Below are 21,161 nucleotides of genomic sequence, written 5' to 3'. Positions count from 1 at the left end.
CTTCAGACAACTAACAGAAGTTTCCAGATCACAGGCCATGGTTCTCATAGAGGACTTCAATCACCCTGACATCTGTTGGGAGAGCAATACAGCAGTGCACAGACAATCCAGGAAGTTTTTGGAGAGCGTTGGGGACAACTTCCCGGTGCAAGTGCTGGAGGAACCAAGCAGGGGCCGTGTTGCTCTTGACCTGCTGTTCACAAACAGGGAAGAATTGGTAGGGGAAACAGAAGTGGGTGGCAACCTGGGCAGCAGTGACCATGAGATGGTCGAGTTCAGGATCCTGACAAAAGGAAGAAAAGAGAGCAGCAGAATACGGACCCTGGACTTCAGAAAAGCAGACTTTGACTCCCTCAGGGAGTCAGAATCCCCTGGGAGGCTAATATGAAGGGGAAAGGAGTCCAGGAGAGCAGGCTGTATTTTAAAGAAGCCTTACTGAGGGCACAGGAACAAGCCATCCCGATGTGCAGGAAGAATAACAAATATGGCAGGCGACCAGCTTGGCTTAACAGAGAAATCTTCAGTGAGCTTAAACACAAAAAGGAAACGTGGACAGATGACCAGGGAGGAATATAAAAATATTGCTTGAGCAGGCAGGGGTGTAATCAGGAAAGCCAAAGCACAATTGGAGTTGCAGCTAGCAAGGGATGTGAAGGGTAACAAGAAGGGTTTCTACAGGTATGTTAGCAAAAAAAGGTCAGTGAAAGTGTGGGACCCTTACTGAATGAGGGAAGAAACCTAGTGACAGATGATATGAAAAAAAGCGGAAGTACTCAATGCTTTTTTTGCCTTGGTCTTCACAGACAAGGTCAGCTGCTGCACTGGGCAGCACAGTATGAGGAGGAGGTGAGCAGCCCTCCGTGGTGAAAGAACAGGTTAAGGACTACTTAGAAAAGCTGGACATGCACAAGCCCCTGGGGCTGGATGCAATGCATTCGAGGTACTGAGGGAGTTGGCTGATGTGATTGCAGAGCCAGTGATCACTATCTTTGAAAACTCCTGGCGATCGTGGGAGGTCCCAGATGATTGGAAAAAGGCAAATATAGTGCCCATCTTTAAAAAAGAGAAAGAGGAGAATCCTGGGAACTACAGACCGGTCAGCCTCACCTCAGGCCCTGGAAAAATCATGGAGCAGGTCCTCAAGGAAACCATTTTGAAGCACATGGAGGAGAGGAAGGTGATCAGGAACAGTCAACATGCATTCACCAAGGACAAGTCATGCCTGACCAACCCAATTGCCTTCTATGATGAGACAACTGGCTCTGTGGATATGGGAAAAGCAGTGGACGTGATATACCTTGACTTTAGCAAAGCTTTTGATATGGTCTTCCACAGCATTCTTGCCAGCAAGTTAAAGAAGTGTGGATTGGATGAATGGACTATGAAGTGTATAGAAAGCTGGATAGCCCGTCGGGCTCAACGGGTAGTGATCAATGACTCTATGTCTAGTTGGCAGCTGGTATCAAGCGGAGTGCCCCAGGAGTCAGTCCTGGGGCTGGTTTTTTTCATCTTCTTCATTAATGATCTGGATGAGGGGATGGATTGCACCCTCAGCAAGTTCGCAGATGACACTAAGCTGGGGGGAGAGGTAAATACACTGGAGGGTAGGGATAGGGTCCAGAGTGACCTCGACAAATTGGAGGATTGGGCCAAAAGAAATCGGATGAGGTTCAGCAAGGACAAGTGCAGAGTCCTGCACTTAGGACGGAAGAATCCCAGGCACTGCTACAAGTTGGGGACTGACTGGCTAAGCAGCAGTTTTGCAGAAAAGGACCTGAGGATTACAGTGGATGAGAAGCTAGATGTGAGTCAACAGTGTGCCCTTGTTGCCAAAAAGGCTAACAGCATATTGGGCTGCATTCATAGGAGCATTGCCAGCAGATCAAGGGAGGTGATTAGGCCACATCTGGAGTACTGCGACAGGTTTTGGGCCCCCATTACAGAAAGGCTGTGGACAAATTGGAGAGTCCAGCGGAGGGCCATGAAAATGATTAGGGGGCTGGAGCACATGACTTACGAGGAGAGGCTGAGGGAACTTGGCTTCTTTAGTCTGCAGAAGAGAAGAGTAAGGGGAGATTTGATAGCAGCCTTCAACTACCTGAAAAGGGGTTCCTAAGAGGATGGAGCTAGGCTGTTCTCAATGTTGGCAGATGACAGAACAAGGAGCAATGATCTCAAGTTGCAGTGGGGGAGGTCTAGGTTGGATATTAGGAAAAACTATTTCACAAGGAGGGTGGCGAAGCACTGGAATGGGTTACCTAGGGAGGTGGTGGAATCTCCATCCTTAGAGGTTTTTAAGGCCCAGCTTGACAAAGCCCTGGCTGGGATGATTTAGTTGGGGTTGGTCCTGCTTTGAGCTGGGGGTTGGACTAGATGACCTCCTGAGATCTCTTCCAACCCTAATCTTCTATGATTCTATGACTGAGGCTACAACACCCTAAGGCTAAGGCCGCAGGTGAGAACATGATCTTTTAGGTCTACACCTGCAGTTAGACAAGTGCCAAAGAGAGGAAATCCTACATTCCATTAGCACTGGCTTTAGAAGTCTTTAAAAACCATGGACTGCACAAGTGGCAATCCTACTGATGTTTATGTGGTCACATTCTGGGATAACTTCTGCAAACCAGGAAGTACATGCAGGATTTCACAGACAAGAAAAAGAATTCCACAGAGGTGCATTAAAATCTATTTCTGTGCCATATACCCCCCCAACAGCATGGTAGTGGAGATATTCAGCATATAAAGCTGTGCTTAATTCAATTTTCACTTTTAAAGAGCTGCTGATGTTCTAATAAAGCACCAGTTTTTGAACACCAGTTTTACAAAACAAAAAATAAAACACAAATGCACATCGAAGTGCTGGAGGGAATACCATGAAGAGAAACTATTATTAAATTATATTATTATTTATTTGGTATCCCCCAAGTATCTATCACTATGTTGTTAGGAAAATGTGCAGATTGAGTTTTTGTGACTGCACCCAATTAAACAAGGTATTTCCGCAAGTGACTAACTTTACGCACATGAATAGTCCCACTGACGTCAATGCCTAAAGTTAGGCATATATCCATGTAGTTTGCCAAACTGAAGCCTATGGCTACCTAAATAAATACCAGCTACAGAAATGTGATTGACCAAAATAAAAGAATTAAGAGACATGGAGAGACTTATTGCCTATATTAAATTAACTTCTGAATTATGGGAGGAAATATGGGCCAAATGCAATGAACTAATATGACAAATAAATAACAATAATAAATAAAAATAATTGCTTTAACTTTTACTAAATCAATTTGTATACTAACTAGAAAAGGAGTACTTGTGGCACCTTAGAGACTACCAAATTTATTTGAGCATAAGCTTTCGTGAGCTACAGCTCACTTCATCGGATGAAAGCTTAAGCTCAAATAAATTGGTTAGTCTCTAAGGTGCCACAAGTACTCCTTTGCTTTTTGCGAATACAGACTAACACGGCTGCTACTCTGAAACCTTGTATACTAACTGTGACTCATATCCTGTAAATCTTATCTCTGCTGTAGGCCTTCATATTTTGTATTTTTCACCCTCTCTTTTGATATTTTCATTAAAAAAAATTGGTCCACAACTTATAAAAAGTTAGTCACTAGAAAACTGGCGATAAGTCATGCAGGTTATTAAAGAAAAGACAAAGCCTCCTGGGTAGCCTGGCTGGCTCCACGCACCCATGCTCAAATTCATTAGCACACTACCATCGGTAACAGAGATCTCACCCCCAGAGATGTAGCAAGGACAGTGTCTGCAGTTTTATTCCCCTTGAGTTACTGTGGGATTACACCAGTATTAGTAAGATCAGAATCCCAGCCAGTCCACTGAATAGATATGGGAAGGTAACACCTTTCAGCCTCTGTTTACCTGTATCGGATTCAAATTGTCAGAAGTGAAAGGCTCCGTTACCCCAGTGTAAGTACTCCGGGTCATCCAGTGGCTGTAAATTTTTTAAAATAAACCCACTTCACATGTAATATGTAAGGATAAGAGCTATCTTCAATTTATTTTCTACGTGGGGGTTAAAGGACAAGCTGTGTCGTCACAAAACCCCATGAATGATTCTGGCAGCAAAAACGTGTGAAAGCTGAAAGAATACACAAATAAAGTTACTCAAAAAAAGCACCCTAATTGGACCCTCAAAATAAAAAGTGTCCAGCAGTGATCAGATAAAGCAGACTTCACTGCAAGTTTCATAGAGCTTAAGGCCAAAAGGGACCATTACATCTAGTCTGACTGCCTGTACCTCACAAGGCCGCAATTCCACTCAAATACTCCTATGTTGAGCCCCAAGATTTAGGCCAAAGCATTTTAGCCCTCAGGAAATTAAACGCTGTGAGCCACAGGCAGAGATCAAGAAAGAACGAGGTGCCAGCAGTGCCCAAAGCCCCTGCACTGGCAGAGAATTGATTAACTGAGAGATGCCCAGATGATCCCAGCAAGCAGTCCACATCCCAGGCTGCAGGGGAAGTCAAATCCTCCCCTGCCCACCCCAAAAACAAAAAAACACCAGATCCCTGCCAATCTGACCAGAGAGAAAATTCCTTCCCAACCCCAAATCAACGATCACTGTGACCCTGAGCATGTGGGCAAGGCACACTGAGACAGAGGATTCTTTGTACCACCTCATAGCACTGGTCTACAGCAGCCGGGGTCCCATCTCCAGCTGTGGCCAATCCCTGATGCTTCACAGGAAGGCAGAAAGAAAGAAAGAAAGAAAGAAAGAGAGAAAGAAAGAAAGAAAGAAAGAACCAAAATGATATATGTGGGGTAAAAAACGCCTGACCCCTGCAGGCCAGCAGCTGAAGCCCTGAACCACGAGATTTCACTGTAGTCATTTTCTTAATGCAGAGCTACAAGGCTGCTCACACTTCCAAGAAAGCAGCAGAACTACAGACAAAGTTCCACATACAGGGTTTTTATTATGAGGAAATTAATTTAACAATATGCATTAATCTCCTGACTGCAGGAAGGCTCTGCCATGACTGCCACTAGCCCCGGAACATGTCACTGTGGCAAGAGTTCTCTGCTCCTTCTCCCTGCCTCACAACACCAAACTGATCTCGGGTGACATCTAAATCCATCCCCTCTTCCCTGCGTGATCCCTTGCTATCTTGCCCCAAAGGAAATTAAACCTTCTCCCAGCTTCCCAGCCTTCCCCATATACAAAAAGAACTGCACCTGAAAGCCCTCACTCTCCCCACCTCTCTATGGCAGCTGCCTCTCTAAACCTTGCAAACCTATACTCCTCAGGCTGGGAACGCATTGTGAGAGATGAGGCACAACACCTGCAAGGGACAGTGGAGGTGTAGTGGCACTCCGTCTAGGCAGGAATCCTGACCTGCAAAATAGCCTTGCAAATCCCCAGTCTAATAAGCCTTGCAAGCCCCACAGAAATAGCCAGGCCTGTGGGCATAAACACACTCTAAAAGGGCAGCTAGCTAACAGAACTTAACAGCAACATTATCGGCTTGAAACTCAGAAGCCCATCTGCATTTTTAGAAAGTCACCAAGCCCCACCTCGCACCCAGACAGCACTGCAAAAGTTTCCCTATGGTCGCTATTTCTTTGATGGTCACCATGCTTGCAAGAAGTATTAAGTGTGGCCTTTTATTTGTTACAGTAATAACAATAACAACAGCTCAGTCTTTTATCGTGCTTTCTATCAGTAGATCCCAGAGTGCTTTACAAAGGGTATCACTGCCACCATTTTAAGGATAGATGAACTAAAGCACAGAGCTGGGGAGCTCAGGGCCCCCCAATAAGTCAGTGGCAGAAGCAGGACTAGAACCTGGGTCTCGGGAATCCCATAACAGGGCCCTAACCACAGTACCACACTGCCAACGCCAGTCTGCTGAAAACTAGCTGGCAAGTCTAATATTTCCATTTTAATAAACAATGCATTGCACTTACACATCAATTTTCATCCTCAGAGCACTTTACAACATGAACTAATTAATCCTCTTCACCTTCCTTCCTCAAGAGAGGATTCTTTCTGCTGCTCTAATGCAGATTTTAAAACTCCACGTTAAAAAAGAATAAAAAAGAACTTGCCAGATGTGCATGCAACATAAGAACATCCCAGGATCTTCTACAAGCTTCCTCTTTGCCTGATGGTAAAAGTGTGCATGTGGCTAACTTAGCGGTGTAATGAGAAATGCATGACTGGTGAGCACAGTCCGAGAGCCCTTAGTGGCCTATACTGAGTAGCAAATTCTCATTGAAGTGATAGGGTATGTCTACACTGAAAATAAAGACCCAACCCCGGGCTAACTGATTTGGGCTCGCACTACAGGGCTTAGAGTTGCCAGATGTCCGGTTTTTGACCAGAACACCTGTTAAAAGTCCTGGTACCACTCTGCACCCGAGAAGCGGCCCGCAGGTCCAGCTCCTAGGCGGGGGGGGGGGGGGGGGAAATGGGGCTCCGCATGCTGCCCCCACCCCGAGCACTGGCTCCGCATTCCCATTGGCTGGGACCCGCGGCCAATGGGAGTTGCAGGGGTGGTGCCTGCAGGCGAGAGCAGCAAGCGGAGCCTCCTCCTTTAACGTTGCCAGTGTAGACAAGCCCTCAGACTTCTGTTGTCAAGCTAGGCTCTTTGCTCAGCTTCCCTGCTGAGAGGCAAAGAATTCCATTAGTCCTTGGAGCTTGAACTGTTTCTCTGGCCCCCTTGTTGATCTGAGTCAGTTTCAACCAGTTGCTTAACGACTTTTCATTCCATCCATACAAGGGGGTGACACACAGTTATATCTTTTAGTCTGCCCTGACAGCAAGCTTAATTTCTTCCTCCTCGCACGGGGTAGCCATGCAACATACAGGGGAAACTGAGGCACATACCGGAGTTTTTAAAAATATTACAAAAATTCCCACTTTGTTACACAGTCCATTTCACAGACAAGGAAAGTAAGGCTCAGAGAGGCTGAGAGACTTGCCCATGGCCCCACATAGTGAGTCAGTGGCAGAGCTAGGATTATAACTCGTATTTAGGTTTGGAAGGATTAGATTTTTAGCAGTAAATGTCTGTAAACGTCAGTTTCATGGTACATCCACATATTGATGAAAAAGTGTTTCCCTCAACAATAACTGAAATTTACTCTAGTTTAAAGTAAGAGAAATGCTGCTTGAGCACTAGAGTTTGATTTAAGGATATTTACTTTGTATATTTGGACATGCGATGTAACGGAAACAAAGCTTTAGATCTTTGAATCTCAACGTCTAGTGTCATTAAATAACTATTGCCTGGCTCCCCAATTGTCTGCTCCCCCCCCATAAATTTCCCACAACCGTAGATATTTAAATCAATAAAAATGCTTATGAATAAATCGAATTCTCCTAACCCTTTTCATAGTCTTGGCCCCTCCCATGCTTATTGCTCCCCTTACCTTTATAATCTAAAACAGGCTTCAGTACATTTCACCCAAGGTAGTGACCCAGCACTGACCTCTCAAATAACAATCTCACAGCCCTTTGATCAAACTGCGATTGCCAAGAAAACTGTCCAGTGTCATCTCTTTTCGTTGTCACTTTACAAACAACAGCACAAAAAAGTATAGCGTAAGGAACTGTTCTACAGTACCAGAATGGACTCTTCAGCATATGACAGGCCTTTTCCCGTTCTGCTATCCATGATTCTATTACTAAGGCCCTTTTTCACAGAGCAGATAAATCTGAACAGAAATGGTTACCTACTCCAAAAAACCCCACACCCCCTCATTTAAGCGTGATTGTTTGGAAATCTATCTACAACGTATGAATTCTGAAGCATTATGTGAATATGTGAATTTTCTGTAACTGGAAAGTTATACGAGGAAAAGGTCTGCTCTTACTAACTCTCTCTCACCAACCACAACAAGAAGGCAAGACTGAGCAGGAGGAGGAGAGGAGGGTCTTGTCAGTCTTTTCAGGATACCAACTCATTGTTACACCAGTCATGAAAAAAATAGTATTTTCTATTTCGATTACAATAGCAAGTAGGGTCCCCAACCATGGATCAAGTCCCCTTTGTGCTACAGGCTACAAAATCAAGTCAGTCCCTCCTTCAAAAGCTGACAGTCTAAGCTTTATGACAGATGCAACAGGTGGCAGGAGTCTCTACTCCACCTGGAGGAAAGGGGCAATCCTAAATGTATACCAACAAACCCTCATACAAGACCCATTTCACACTCAGTTACCAGTCCTTTCATGTGTGAACATCTCTGCTGGACTTTTCTAAAATACATACATTTTCAGAAGCCTTTCTACTTAATGAATTCCTCTCAAAAACACATCAAAGAGATTCCTATTTGCAACAGTCCTCACCAGAGGAATACAAATAAAGTGTTTTATATAATTTTCCCAGCAGGCCTTTTCTTTACAATTTTTTTTCCAACTGAAAAAGATTAAAATTATTCAATTATCTAATCTTTCCTCATTTACATTGGGAATGTGTCACAAAGATGATATTTTACATACAGTGATATAGTGGTTTTCACCCCAGAGGCTCACAAAGTGCTATACAGACTCTATAAGGAGATCACCACTCAAATACTGTTTAGCAGGGCACAGAAACATGCAGTAAACTAGGTCAGGAAGCAAATGCCGTAGTCAACTGAAACTGCAGCGAGAATTTTAGATAAGCAGAATGCAATTATCTGATTGAGCACACCAGGAGTTAACTTGATCATTATAAGCGGGAAGAACCTTAGGCCAGATTTGCCACTGCCTTACACCCTGAGTTGTCACTTACATCTGTGCAGAAGGCATGCAAGCTGGTGCAAGATGATACCAACTTAGAACTCTCCACACACACACACGACTCTTTTACAATCATTTAGCACAGAGGTTACACAAGACGCACAGCAATGGAGAATCAGGCCTCTTAAAAGCACTGCCAGAAGTATACTGCCCCCCTGGAAGCACCGGGGGTCAGATTTTCAAAAGGTATTTAGGTACCTAAAGATGTTGTTAAATGTTTATTAGAATTTTCAGGGACTCAGGCGCCTAACCTGCTTTTGGCACTTTTGAAAACTCCTCTAGGCCCCTGCATCTTTAGGCACCAAAATACCTTTGAAAATCTGGCTCTGAATTGCTACTGACTCAGAGGGAAGAGAGCCACCTATTGCATAAACACACCTTACGCTACCCTCGGTTTTCCTTCAAGGTTTCCTACCAGGTCAGACCCTTCTTGCTCATTAGGTCTAACAAGATCCCAGCACAGGATAAAAAAGCTTACAAACACACATTTGCATAGAGACTAAAGCTCGTCTAAATACTTAGCTCAAAATGGGCTTTTTCAACCATAATAAGGCATTTCTATCAAAATGGAATTTGCAGTAAGAGAGCCCATTTTCAACAAGGTTTTTTGAAAACGAAAAAAACTTGGAAGAAAACGGATTTTTTTCAGTTTTTCAACAAACCCCTCCAAAAGTTTCAGAGAAATTTCAATGTTAATATCAACATTTTTTTGTGAAAAATAAACATTTAATGGCCAGCTTTAATAGTGATTTGTATTTCACATTTAAAACCAACATTTTAAGAATGAATCTGTTTAAAATGTTGAAAGTTACATGTAAAAATCAACAACCAACAGCTGTAAGTGGAGCACAGTCCTCACCAAGAGTTTTCTAAGGATAACTCAGTAATAAAGAGGTGATTGTTGACAGGGAAGGAAGAACAATAGCGGGCAGATCCTTTTCAGTGCCAGGGAAAATTTGTCACTGATATTTAAAGCAAACTGAATGGGGAGCGGGATCATTATTAGCTCTGATGCAGGCTGGGAGAGAACCCAAAATAGTGAGAGGCGGATCAAAAAGGACAACTTGGACATATGTGAACGTTATTTGTTTATACAAAACAAGATCGTTGTTGGACGAGATCAAAAAGCTTTACCGCTTCCCCGAAAAATGCCAAACACAAGTCAGATGAACGCTGTTTGTGATGACCGATTTGAAAAAGAAATGCATTCCTTATACTGACCTCCACTCTACCCGCAGCCCTGCATGTCAGCCCATCAGCTGAACCAGACAAGCCGGTTGCTATTAGTCTGCTTGGGAAACCAACCTGAGACACTCTTGAATAAGAAAATAGTATCCTGTTAATATTCTGAGCAATCCAAGTAGGCTTAATGAAATCAGCAAGACCTGAATCAGAATTTCAAGCAGCTGGCTGAGTTAGCATTCAGAGCAGATTCAAAGGTGGGGGGGAGGGAAATCTCACCAAGGAATCACTGTTGAATATTTCACAGAGTCCGGAAGGCAAGAGATCAAAGCTACCATATATTGAATCTATAGTTATGTTTACCACCTTCAGTTTAATAAGTTCGATTTAATAAGTGTCTGTAGCTGAGTCTCTGAACAGTGTCTCCTTTCACACTGTAAGCTTGTAGTAGACTATAATACTCTAGCACCCCCTGGGGACGGGGTGGACACTGCTTCTGTCTTGGAGTGCAGGACACAACCCTCTAGCTGTGCTACTCGAGGTCTCTGACCCCCTGCATGGGACAGTTAAAGTAATACAAGCAAAAAGACAGTTACTCCTACAGCCCACAAAAAAGAGAGCCCTAGGCCATCAGGAAGCCAAAGCAAACAAAAGAAAAAAGTAACAGCCCTTTTCAATGGTGAGTGGTCCTATCCAGCCAAGCTCTCTAGCTGTTTCTCCAGTCACCAACCCCTTCTTCTGGGGGTCAGTGAGCTCTGAGCTGCAGTCCTGCTCCTTCAGAGTGCTACCCTGCACTAAGCAGGGATCCTCCCTTTTGGTGGCCCACTCTTTAACTCCTTCCTGACTGGCGTGGGGCTATGCATCACAAAGCTCTTTGGGGCAGGGTTTTATCTTCCTTTCTTACGTAGGTTTGCGTATCTATTTTTCTTAGGCTTTTCTAGAATATCCATCATCGAGACTATCCAAGCACCAGAACTGAATGTAAATGGGAATTTCCATCCTGAGGACAGGTGACGATGAGGGCTGTTGGAGACAATTATAGCACTTTGGGGAGTGAGAAGGCCAGATCGTACAGATCTGTTTGGGAAGAAGCAGCGACAAGACAGGGACACAGAATGGAAATAGCTCTGCATCTCAATGCAGTGCTCAACACACAATTTCATGCGCAGGTTGCTGTTGGAGCAGGGTGTCTCAAGCTTTCTCATAGCATGGACCATGGCTTCTTACTGAGATGTGTCTTGCGGGCACCTCCCATTCATACAGGCCCCCAGCACCTACCCCTACACTGGCAACTGTGCAAGATCCAAATGGTGATTGTTACAAACTTCTGCACATGACAGCCAAAGGGACATGAAAGGGTCCACATGAAAACATCCCTTTAACTGTCTTGAATTCAGTAAAAAGTCTTGACTGAAAAAGGTTTTACTTTGCTCATTTCCTCTCCCTCTACCAACTCTTCTTCCTGAACAGGTTTGCTGACACGTGGTCTGCTGTCATCCTACGCATGTGCTTCTCGTGCCCTTCCCCTGAATAGGTTTCCCAGCTGCCTCAGATCTTTCCGTCTAAATAGCAGCACAGAGTGTCTCTGTTCCCACTCCTTCCAGCCCCTAATGGATAAAGCTTGGTTAGCTCCTCCTTGTTCACAGCTCGAATACCTGTAGAAAGAACTGAAAAGAGCCCCCACCACATCACCAGACAGTAACCAGAGAATCACCCCCCAGTGCCCTGTTGAGCACAGTTTGGGAACTAGTGGCTAAGACAGAATTGGCTGATGCTGGAGAATTCTTTTTTTTTTAAATTATGAATTCAACCTCAGCTCTTATTTTCCAGACGCTTTGTTCATAGTGTTCTTGCAATTCAAGCACCGAGCTCGTTTTACACCGTACCACTGTAAAATGCTTCAGTCCCACAACAGCTGCCACGGTTCCGAGACGACCTGCTTTCCTGTTTTCGCTGGTGATGAGTGATGCCCAGGGGGAACTGCCAGCAGGAGATGGGAGTGTTGATTTATCCATATGTCAAAATAGAAAGAATGCTGCTACTTCCAGCACTGCAACATTTTGCTTCAGAAGCCCTGACTAGTGCGACATGCTCTCTCTGGAGCTACTTATTAAACTCTTCTGCTGCCTCAGTCTTGGGCCCTCTCACATAAGTGAGGAAGGAAAGTAATAGGCAGGAAACCATGTGTGTGCCAGTATGGAACTTTACCCTACTGTTCACTGTATACACAGATCATAGAATATCAGGGTTGGAAGGGACCTCAGGAGGTCATCCAGTCCAACCCCCTGCTCAAAGCAGGACCTATCCCCAATTTTTGCCCCAGATCCCTAAATGGCCCCCTCAAGGATTGAACTCTCAACCCTGGGTTTAGCAGGTCAATGCTCAAACCACTGAGCTATCCCTCCCCCCACCTTGTACTCTGCTTTCACTAGTGCATCTACTTTACAACACATGGCTATGATGAGTTTGTGATCTAACCTCCACAATCAGACTTCGCCCACATGGATATTTAACTCAGTCTCTTCTTTCTTCCTAGTAACACGATCCTTACATTGCAGTAAACATATCAGCTGGCACATACTTTCACATGCTGTACACAAGACTCCCATACCTGAATTTTAGTTCGCATATTCAATCTGACTTTGACACTGTGAGTTGCTATCTCACGGGGCTTTTCTTAAAAAGCTCTCCATGAATCAACAGCAGCCTCCAAGCCCTCTCTGCCCTTTGCTGGACAGAAATATATTTCTGTTTAAAATGGTCTGTCTTTGAGTGGGGAGCTTTTCCGTTGACAGTGTTTTTTGCTAGGAGAGGAAAGGTTGGCTTTTCCTGATAGACTGTTTATTTCATGGCAGGTGAAAAGATAAGGTCTCCGGCTGCCTCAGCTGGAGAAGAGGGATGAAACAGAATTTCAGACTGGATAGTGATAAGAAATGAAATCCATGCCTCCTACTCCACCCACACCTACACACCAAACACATAATCTTCCCTTGCTACTGGATGGACTAGATGATTCAATAGGTCTTTCCCATATCTAGTTTCCAGGATTCAGAACTCAAAGTCTAAAGCTTCATTTCAAGCCTGATAATACACCAATCAACAATGACCCAGAGGTACAGTACAGCTCCTGTACGAGTGCTAAGGGAGGTACAATGCTCAAAGGAGCTAGTGTCCTGGCCTAAGTCATTATAGCCCAAAAATTCTTCTTCCAAGGATCTGGGAACCTCCATATTCAATTCTCACTATCTGCTTCCGCTGCTATTCCTCCTCCTTAACCGAGGAGTCACCGCAGACTCCAGGAATCATCTCTTACTCTAGGAAAGTGAATGCTGACAACACCAAGGCTCAGTGACCCTGAGTTAAAAGAGCAAGAGCTTTGACAGGAAGAGCTAAGCACGTCCCCTACCTGATTGTGTTCGTGAGACGGTAAGCCCTTTCCTCTCGATGAGGAACAGCTGTCATCCAGCTGCTCACTACAATCCGCTGTCCACTGCAAAAAGGATAGAAAGGCATTGTGTAAAATAATAGCTAAGTTGGGAAAACTGTCAAATCAAACCCCTGCGTCTAGCAAAACACCATCAGACTGGGGGGAGGGATAGCTCAGTGGTTTGAGCATTGGCCTGCTAAACCCAGGGTTGTGAGTTCAATCCTTGAGGGGGCCATATAGGGATCTGGGGGAAAAATTGGGGATTGGTCCTGCTTTGAGCAGGGGGTTGGACTAGATGACCTCCTGAGGTCCCTTCCAACCCTGATATTCTATGATTCTATGTTCTTGGAACCGAAGGAAACTCTACGGTACTGACGTGTTCATGTTTGGCAAGAGGAACTGTTCACAAAAGACACTGCTGATCAGAAAATGCACTTTTTTCATGAAAAATCTTTTGCCAAAAATGAAAAAAGAAAAAAAAAAAAAAAAGGAAATTTTCCATAAAAAAGTTGACTTTTCAGCAAAAATAAAAAAACAGAATATTTCAGCTGAAAATTGAGATATTTTGATCCAAAAATGCTGCCGTGGTGCCTCGTGCTCCCATTCTTCTCTACAGGCCAAGTTACTTGACTGGAGTACATCTGCCATGATGAACAGTGGTCTCCCCTCATGGTGAGAGATGATTGGCCCCAGCGAGTATCTTGCAGTAGTGCATCATAAGAGATGTAGCCCAGGCGGGGAGACCAACCCATAGCGGATAAAGTGAACATGAGAAAACTGAACTATGACTTCCCGTGAGGCACCAGAGCACGATATCCAAACCGAAATACTTTAGTTTTGGAGCATTTGTTTTTTCAAAGAAAACCTGGCATTTTCTGCTGAAAGTAGACACGTTTCATGAAAAACCCAATTTTCTGTCAAAGAACAGTTGGGATGGAAAATTGTCACCCCGCCCCATTACTGAGCTCTCTCTGCTGCTCCAACTTGAGGTAAATGCTATTCTAGAGCTATTTACTCTGCTGATGACATCACAGAGGCTGATGCACAAAGCAAGGAGTAAGTGAATTCCACACAAGTAGAAACAGGAATTAATCTGACCATTTAAGGATCGATGAGGACAAGGCCACAAAGCATGAAGAAGGGCCAATATTAGAAACAGCCACTTCAAAAGTGACCTGTATATAAGATCTCACCCTCCTGGCAGTGGCGACACCAGGTCAACATTTTAGGTGGCTTATTATAATTGACCTTAACTGTGCCTGTGCTTATTTATTAAGGGCACTGCTGTGGCTGTTCAACATTTCAGTGAAGTTTTGTTACTGTTTTACTGGAAAACCTTCTGCTGGAATTATGCATGTATCCCCTTAGCAATCTGAGGCACAGAAACAACAGCCCTGGAATGAATACCTTTATGGGACAAAGAAAAGGAGGACTTGTGGCACCTTAGAGACTAACAAATTTATTTGAGCATAAGCTTTCGTGAGCTACAGCTCACTTCATCGGATGCCTTTTCTTTTTGCGGATACAGGCTAACACGGCTGCTACTCTGAAACCTGTCTTTATGGGACAGCTATTCTGTTATATTAACAGCTGCAAATGGCATACTGCTGGGGCTCAAGCAATTAGGTGCTGCGGCTCAAGCAATTTTTTTACATTCATAACTGATGCAGCAAGCCCAGAGGTGCCGGGGCTATGAACTGCCAAGCCGAGAGGTGCCGGGGCTATGAACTGCCAAGCCGAGAGGTGCCGGGGCTATGAACTGCCAAGCCGAGAGGTGCCGGGGCTATGAACTGCCAAGCCCCGGCACAAATTAAGCAGAAGTTACATTTATTTTACTCTCACTTTATTCTCTCTTGTTTTCTTCTGACTGGAGCAGCATCCCAAGTGCCCCACTGGCAGAAATGCCACTGCTGTAGGACTTCAAGGGCTAGGGTAAGGAAATAGAGACTATAACCAATTCATGATACACAGTAGCATTTAACACCTCCACCCCTTTCTAGGTACTTATAGTAAATATCCTCCATCACTGTACTATCTGAGCACTTTGGACATGTCAGTGAATGAATTTACCCTCGCAACACCTCTGTTGGGAAGGAAAACATTATTAAACTCATCGAGAATTGGGGCACAGAGAGTACCAGTGACTTGCCCGAAGGTATAGTCTAAGGCTATATCTACAACACAAGTGCTACCGCGGTTGCGCTGCAGATATGCCGCAGTAGTGTAGATGCCTGCTACAGTGATGGAAGGGTTTTTTCCATCACTACAGTAAATTCATCCCCTCGAGAGGCAGTAGCTAAGTCAACAGAAGAATCCTCCTCCTTGGGCTCCCAAGCACTCTCAGTCATTCTCGTGAAGCTGCACCATCGCCCCATTCTGCTTCTCTCCTTCCCCATCTACAGATGCTGCCCATATAACATCGTGGAGCCTACATATTGCTTGGGTGGTCTAAGGAGCCATGAATAGTTTTGTTAATAAGAAGTGCTATGGACAAATGCCTCCTTTACATTGAAACCTGTGGAGATCTGAGCTCACTATACTATATATATTATTAAAAACTCCAGTCCTCATTCAGAACCACGGCTGGTGCTTATTGGATATTGTTTCATAAGTGAAACAGCGACAGGACACAGGAAGGGAATTCACGCTCCTATTCTGCCCGACCTCCTTTCGCTGCTGGCTACAACACAGAATCAATTCACAATCATATCCTTCATAATGGTCCTTGAGCACATCTGGCTCGAGGTGGTGCCTTCTCAGTTCACAGACCACCTCCTCTCTATGGAACTGTCTCCCTGGGCACATTTGCCCAAGTCCCTCTATAGCAGTCATCAAGGCCTTTCTCATCAGGTTAGTTCATTTTGAGTTATTTTGCTATGTCAGCCCTCATTCTCCTGATTTTTTCCCGTTGACAGAACAGCTGCTTCCTTCTGAGCCACTGGGGGCTACAACTGTCACTGGCTTGGTTTCTGCACATATCTTCCTCCAGGATGTATCGTGATAGGCACCGTGTAAAAGCAGAACAAGATGCAGAATCTAACCAACCCTATGGTCCTCTTTGAAACTATAGTTAAAAGTGACCAACTCCCAGCCCAACCCAACCCAGCTCAACTCGGTGGGGCAGATTAGAGGTGTAAGGAAGTCTCTAGAGCAGCTCTGCCACCCTGCTCCCTGCATTGCATTCTGAGCAGGGAAATGCCAATGCACCTCCCAGTGCATGGTCCCTTGCTGTTATTCACTCATGATCCAACATCAGTCACAAAGGAAACAAGTCTCTCTGGGCTGTCACCACGGCAGGGCTCTTTACAAGGCACTTCCACGCGGAGAGAGAGAGTTGTCTTTTTATTGGTGTTTGAAAGACATTTGACTTCCAAGATCACATCGCTGCAAAAGCAGCCCCTCCTATAAAATGCAGCAACACAAACATTGCTTTCACTGTCGCTTCACTACCGACACAGATTATTCTGTGTGACAAGTTGGCAAACCGAACTACAACGCCCAATACGTTACTAAATCGCGTCCTGAACCTCCACCAGGATGGGAAGCCTGCACATCCTTTGAAGACGTGGAAAACTGGAAAAAGACCCAGACTTTAAGGCCAGAAAGGGTCATTTGTGATCATCTAGTCTGATCTCCTGCATATCACAGGCCACAGAACCTCACCCACCCACTCCTGTAATAGACCCAAAACATCTGGCTGAGTTACTGACGTCCTCAAATCATGATTATATGTCTTCACGTTACAGAGAATCCAACATTTACATTAGTTTCAACCCACAAGTGACCTGCGCCCATAGGTGAAAATCCACCCGGGTCTCTGCCAACCTGACTTGAGGGAAAATTCCTTCCTAATCCCAAATATGGTGAGCAATTAGATCAGGGATGGGCAAACTTTTTGGCCCGAGGGCCACATCGGGGTTGCAAAACTCTATGGAGGGCCAGGTAGAAAAGGCTGTGCCTCCCCATACAGCCGGGCCACTGCCCCCTATCTGCCCCCTCCCACTTCCCGCCCCTTGACGGCCCCCCTCAGAATCCCCGACCCATCCAACCTCCCTTGCTCCTTGTCCGCTGACCACCCCCTCCCGGGACCCCCTGCTCCTAACTGCCCCCTCCGGAGCCCCATGCCCTATCCAACCCACCCTGCTCCTTGTCCCCTGACTGCCCCGACCCCTATCCATACCCCCACCCCCTGACAGGCCCCACGGGACTCCCACGCCTATCCAACCACTCCCTGCTCCTTGTCCCCTGACTGCTCCCCCCCCCCCCGAACCCCCGACCCATCCAACCCCCACTGCTCCCTGTCCCTTACCATGCCGGAGCCAGCCACGCCGCCGCGCTGCCCAGCAGGAGCAGCAAGCCAGAGCGCTGGCGCCTCAGTGAGCTGAGGCTGCGGGGAGGGGAACAGCAGGGGAGGGGCCGGTGGCTAGCCTCCCCAGCCAGGAGCTCAGGGGCCGGGCAGGATGGCCCTGCGGGCTGGATGTGGCCTGCGGGCCATAGTGTGCCCACCTCTGAGTTAGATCATGAGCATGTTGGCAAGACCCACCAGCCAGACACCTGAGAAAGAATTCTCTGTAGTAACTCAGAGCCTTCCCCATCTAGTGCCCCATCTCTGGGCAATGGAGATATTCACTACTAGCAGTTGCAGATGGGCCACATGCCATTGTAGGCAGTTTCATCATACCATCCCCTCCATAAGCTTATCAAGCTCAGTCTTGAAGCCAGTTAGGTTTTTTGCCCCCACTGCTCTCCTTGGAAGGCTGTTCCAGAACCTTACTCCTCCAGTGGTTAGAAACCTACATATAATTTCAAGCCTAAACTTGTTGATGGCCAGTTTATATCCATTTGTTCTCATGTCAACATTGGATCTTAACTTAAATAACTCCACTCCCTTCCTGGTATTTATCCTGATGTGTTTATACAGAGCAATCATACCTCCACTCAGCCTTCGTTTGGTCAGGCTAAACATGCCAAGTTCCTTTAGTCTCCTCTCATAAGGTAGGTTTTCCATTCCTCTGGTCATCCTAGTAGCCCTTCTCTGCACCTGTTCCAATTTGAATTCATCTTTCTTAAACATGGGAGACCAAAACTGCACACAGTATTCCAGATGATGCCTTATATAATGGTAATAACACATCCCTCTCTCTACTGGAAATACCTCGCCTGATGCATCCCAGGAGTGCATTAGTCTTTTTCAGGGCTGCATCATATTGGCAGCTCAGAGACATCCTGTGATCGAACAATACACCCAGGTCTTTCTCCTCCTCTGTCACTTCCAATTGATATGCTCCCAGTTTATAGCAAAAATTCTGGTTATTAGTCCCTAAATGCATAACCTTGCACTATTGCATTTCATCCCATTTCTATTATTCCAGTTTTCAAGGTCCTCCAGATCTTCTTATAGGATATTCCAGTCCTTCTCCATATTGGCAATACTTCCCAACTCTGTATCATCTGCAAATTTTATTAGCACACTCCCACTTTTCATGCCAAGGTCATGAATGAAAATATTAAATAAGATTGGTCCCCTGGTGATTCAGGACTTCTAGTGACCTCACTGTGAGAGGCATGGACACACAACCAAAACAAAACCCTTTCACCCTGATGCCTGCTGCCCTTTGGGTTTCGGTGTGAGTAGCCACCATGGCCTCAGGCACAGCAGAAAAGCTAAATACAAGCTACAGAAAGAAAAGCCAATCATGGCAGCAAACAAATGCACAGAGAGTGGAACCACAAGACCAAGTCTTTCTGTGATGACTGGAAGGCTCACAGAAATCAGAGCAGTTAAAGGTTGGAATGTGTCTTCTATTCCATCCCTCTGCCAGGGTGGGATTTCTCCTGACAGTACACTCTCCCATACATCCAAAAGGATTATTTTTAAATAAATCATGTTTGGCACACAGACTGTCTTTTTGTTCTGTTTGTATAGCACCTAGCACAATGGGGTCCCGGTCCATGACAGGGGCTCCTAGGAGCTACTGCAATACAAAAATAATGACTGTAACAAAGAAAGGGACCCAAACACACCTTGACCTTGGTGTATTCAATATCCAGCTCCAAACCTAGGTATGAAATTGGATGCTTAAATCCATTTTCAGTTTTAAATTACTACTGAGGGCAGTACCAATAGTTAAAGATATGGCCTTAGGGGCAGGGACTGCATCTGTGTACTGTCTTAAGTACTTACATAGGCCCTCTCTCCAGAGCATCTGAGTGCCTCACAATCTCTCATGCATTTATTCACACAGCATCCCTGTGAGGCAGGGAAGTGCTACTGTTCCCACTGTACAGATTGGGAACTGAGACACAGAGTGATTTGCCCAAGGCCATACGGGTAGCCTGTGACACAGCAGGGAACTGAACCCAGGTCTAGTCTAGCGCCCTAACCACTGGACCATCCTTCCTCTCAAACGTATCTCTACCATTTTACATGTTTGGAATGCACCTAGCACAAGGTAGCACTGTAATACAAACCAACAATTTCGCTCAGGAGACAGCTCTCGTTTTTTATGACGTTCAGCCCAAATTGTCCATTTTAAAAATTACATCCCTAGTATGTAACTTTCTAGTTTTATTTCTAGTTGTACCCCTTCCACTGACAACCCCAAACCACTCCTCCCTTAGACAATCCCTCTCTCTCCTGGGCCTTTGCACCCTTCCAAACCAGAAATATATCAGGTGTCTTAGCAAAAAATGGCAATTTTGCAATAAGCCCGCAGATCACTGAATGAGCAGCAGCCATACGCATCCATTTATGGAGGTTTCTGTGCCATGTGCTGCATTTGATCATGAATCAGTGTGCTCCCAAATATCAGTGGGAGCTACCCTTAGAATCAATGCAGCACAGGTCTTTAGGTTCTAACAAGCACTTTTCAATTGCTCAACACATCACCACATTTCAGAGGTGCTGACTCGGGGGTGCTCCCGGGCTGGAGCACCCACAGGGAAAAAGAAAGGTGGGTGCTGAGCAACCACCAGCAGCCCCCCCGATCAGCTCCGCCCCCTCCCCCCAGCTCCTCCCACCTGCTGTGATCAGCTGTTCAGCGATGTGCAGGAGGCACTGGGAGGGGAAAAGGGGAGGAGCAAGGGCGGGGCATGCTCCGGGGAGGGGGCAGAACAGGATGGGAAAGAAAGAGGTGGGGCGGGGGTGGAGTGGCGGCAGGAAGAGGAAGGGTTGGGCTTTGGAGGAAGGGGTGGAGTGGGGACAGGATCTGGGGCGGAGCAGGGGCCGAGCACCCCCCGGCACAATAGAAAGTCAGCACCTCTGCCAAGCTTAATATCCCTCAGCCAGTGTTACTGCAACACATCCCATTCAGGCGGGTCAAGACAAAACAGTCCATATGGGGCGTGGGTCGCTGTGTTTTTGCTGGTGGTGCAAGGAGTAGGGGCGGGAAGGGAATTGCATAGTTCCTTGCAAAAGTATCGCTCTCTTGGCCCCCTCTGTAATCTAACAAAGCACCCACTTGCAGTACAGAGCAGTCACTCCTTCCTAACAACTCCATCAGAGCAGCAGATTGCTGATCAGAGCCACAGAAGCCAGCTCTCCACTCTATCTTCCATGCACACAGATTTTCTTCTTCCTCCCACCAGTAGGAGCAGCAATTCCCAGCCCCAGTTCATCAGAGCAGAAACTCCAGCCCTTTGTGCCCTGAGAGCTGATATTTATGAGAAGACAGAATTTCTCTTCAAATTGAAACTCAGAGGTGTTTCTACAGAAGCTAAAACATTAGGGCTATTTTGGGAACCTCTGCTGAAGAATGTAATTGACAAAAGATCTTTACTAGCCATCTCAAGGAGCAA

The 21,161-nt window shown here is 45.7% G+C and overlaps 1 protein-coding gene across 9 annotated transcripts in view; it reads right to left on the bottom strand.

Moving 5' to 3' along the window:
* The window catches only part of CTIF (cap binding complex dependent translation initiation factor), a 334,688-nt gene that overhangs the window by 227,035 nt on the left and 86,492 nt on the right, over nt 1-21,161 (bottom strand). For 6 of the 9 annotated variants that reach the window (XM_037902488.2, XM_037902490.2, XM_037902493.2 and 3 more), the window contains exon 3: nt 13,344-13,427. The exons of the other annotated variants lie outside the window; for them this stretch is intronic. In XM_037902488.2, the coding sequence (XP_037758416.1) occupies nt 13,344-13,427 (84 nt within the window). The remainder of the gene's footprint in view (nt 1-13,343; nt 13,428-21,161) is intronic. 9 annotated transcript variants of the gene reach the window in all.

This window comes from Chelonia mydas, chromosome 5, assembly GCF_015237465.2.
Source record: "Chelonia mydas isolate rCheMyd1 chromosome 5, rCheMyd1.pri.v2, whole genome shotgun sequence".
Classification (NCBI taxonomy): Eukaryota; Metazoa; Chordata; order Testudines; family Cheloniidae; genus Chelonia; species Chelonia mydas.
This window is presented reverse-complemented; position numbering and strand designations above follow the sequence as displayed.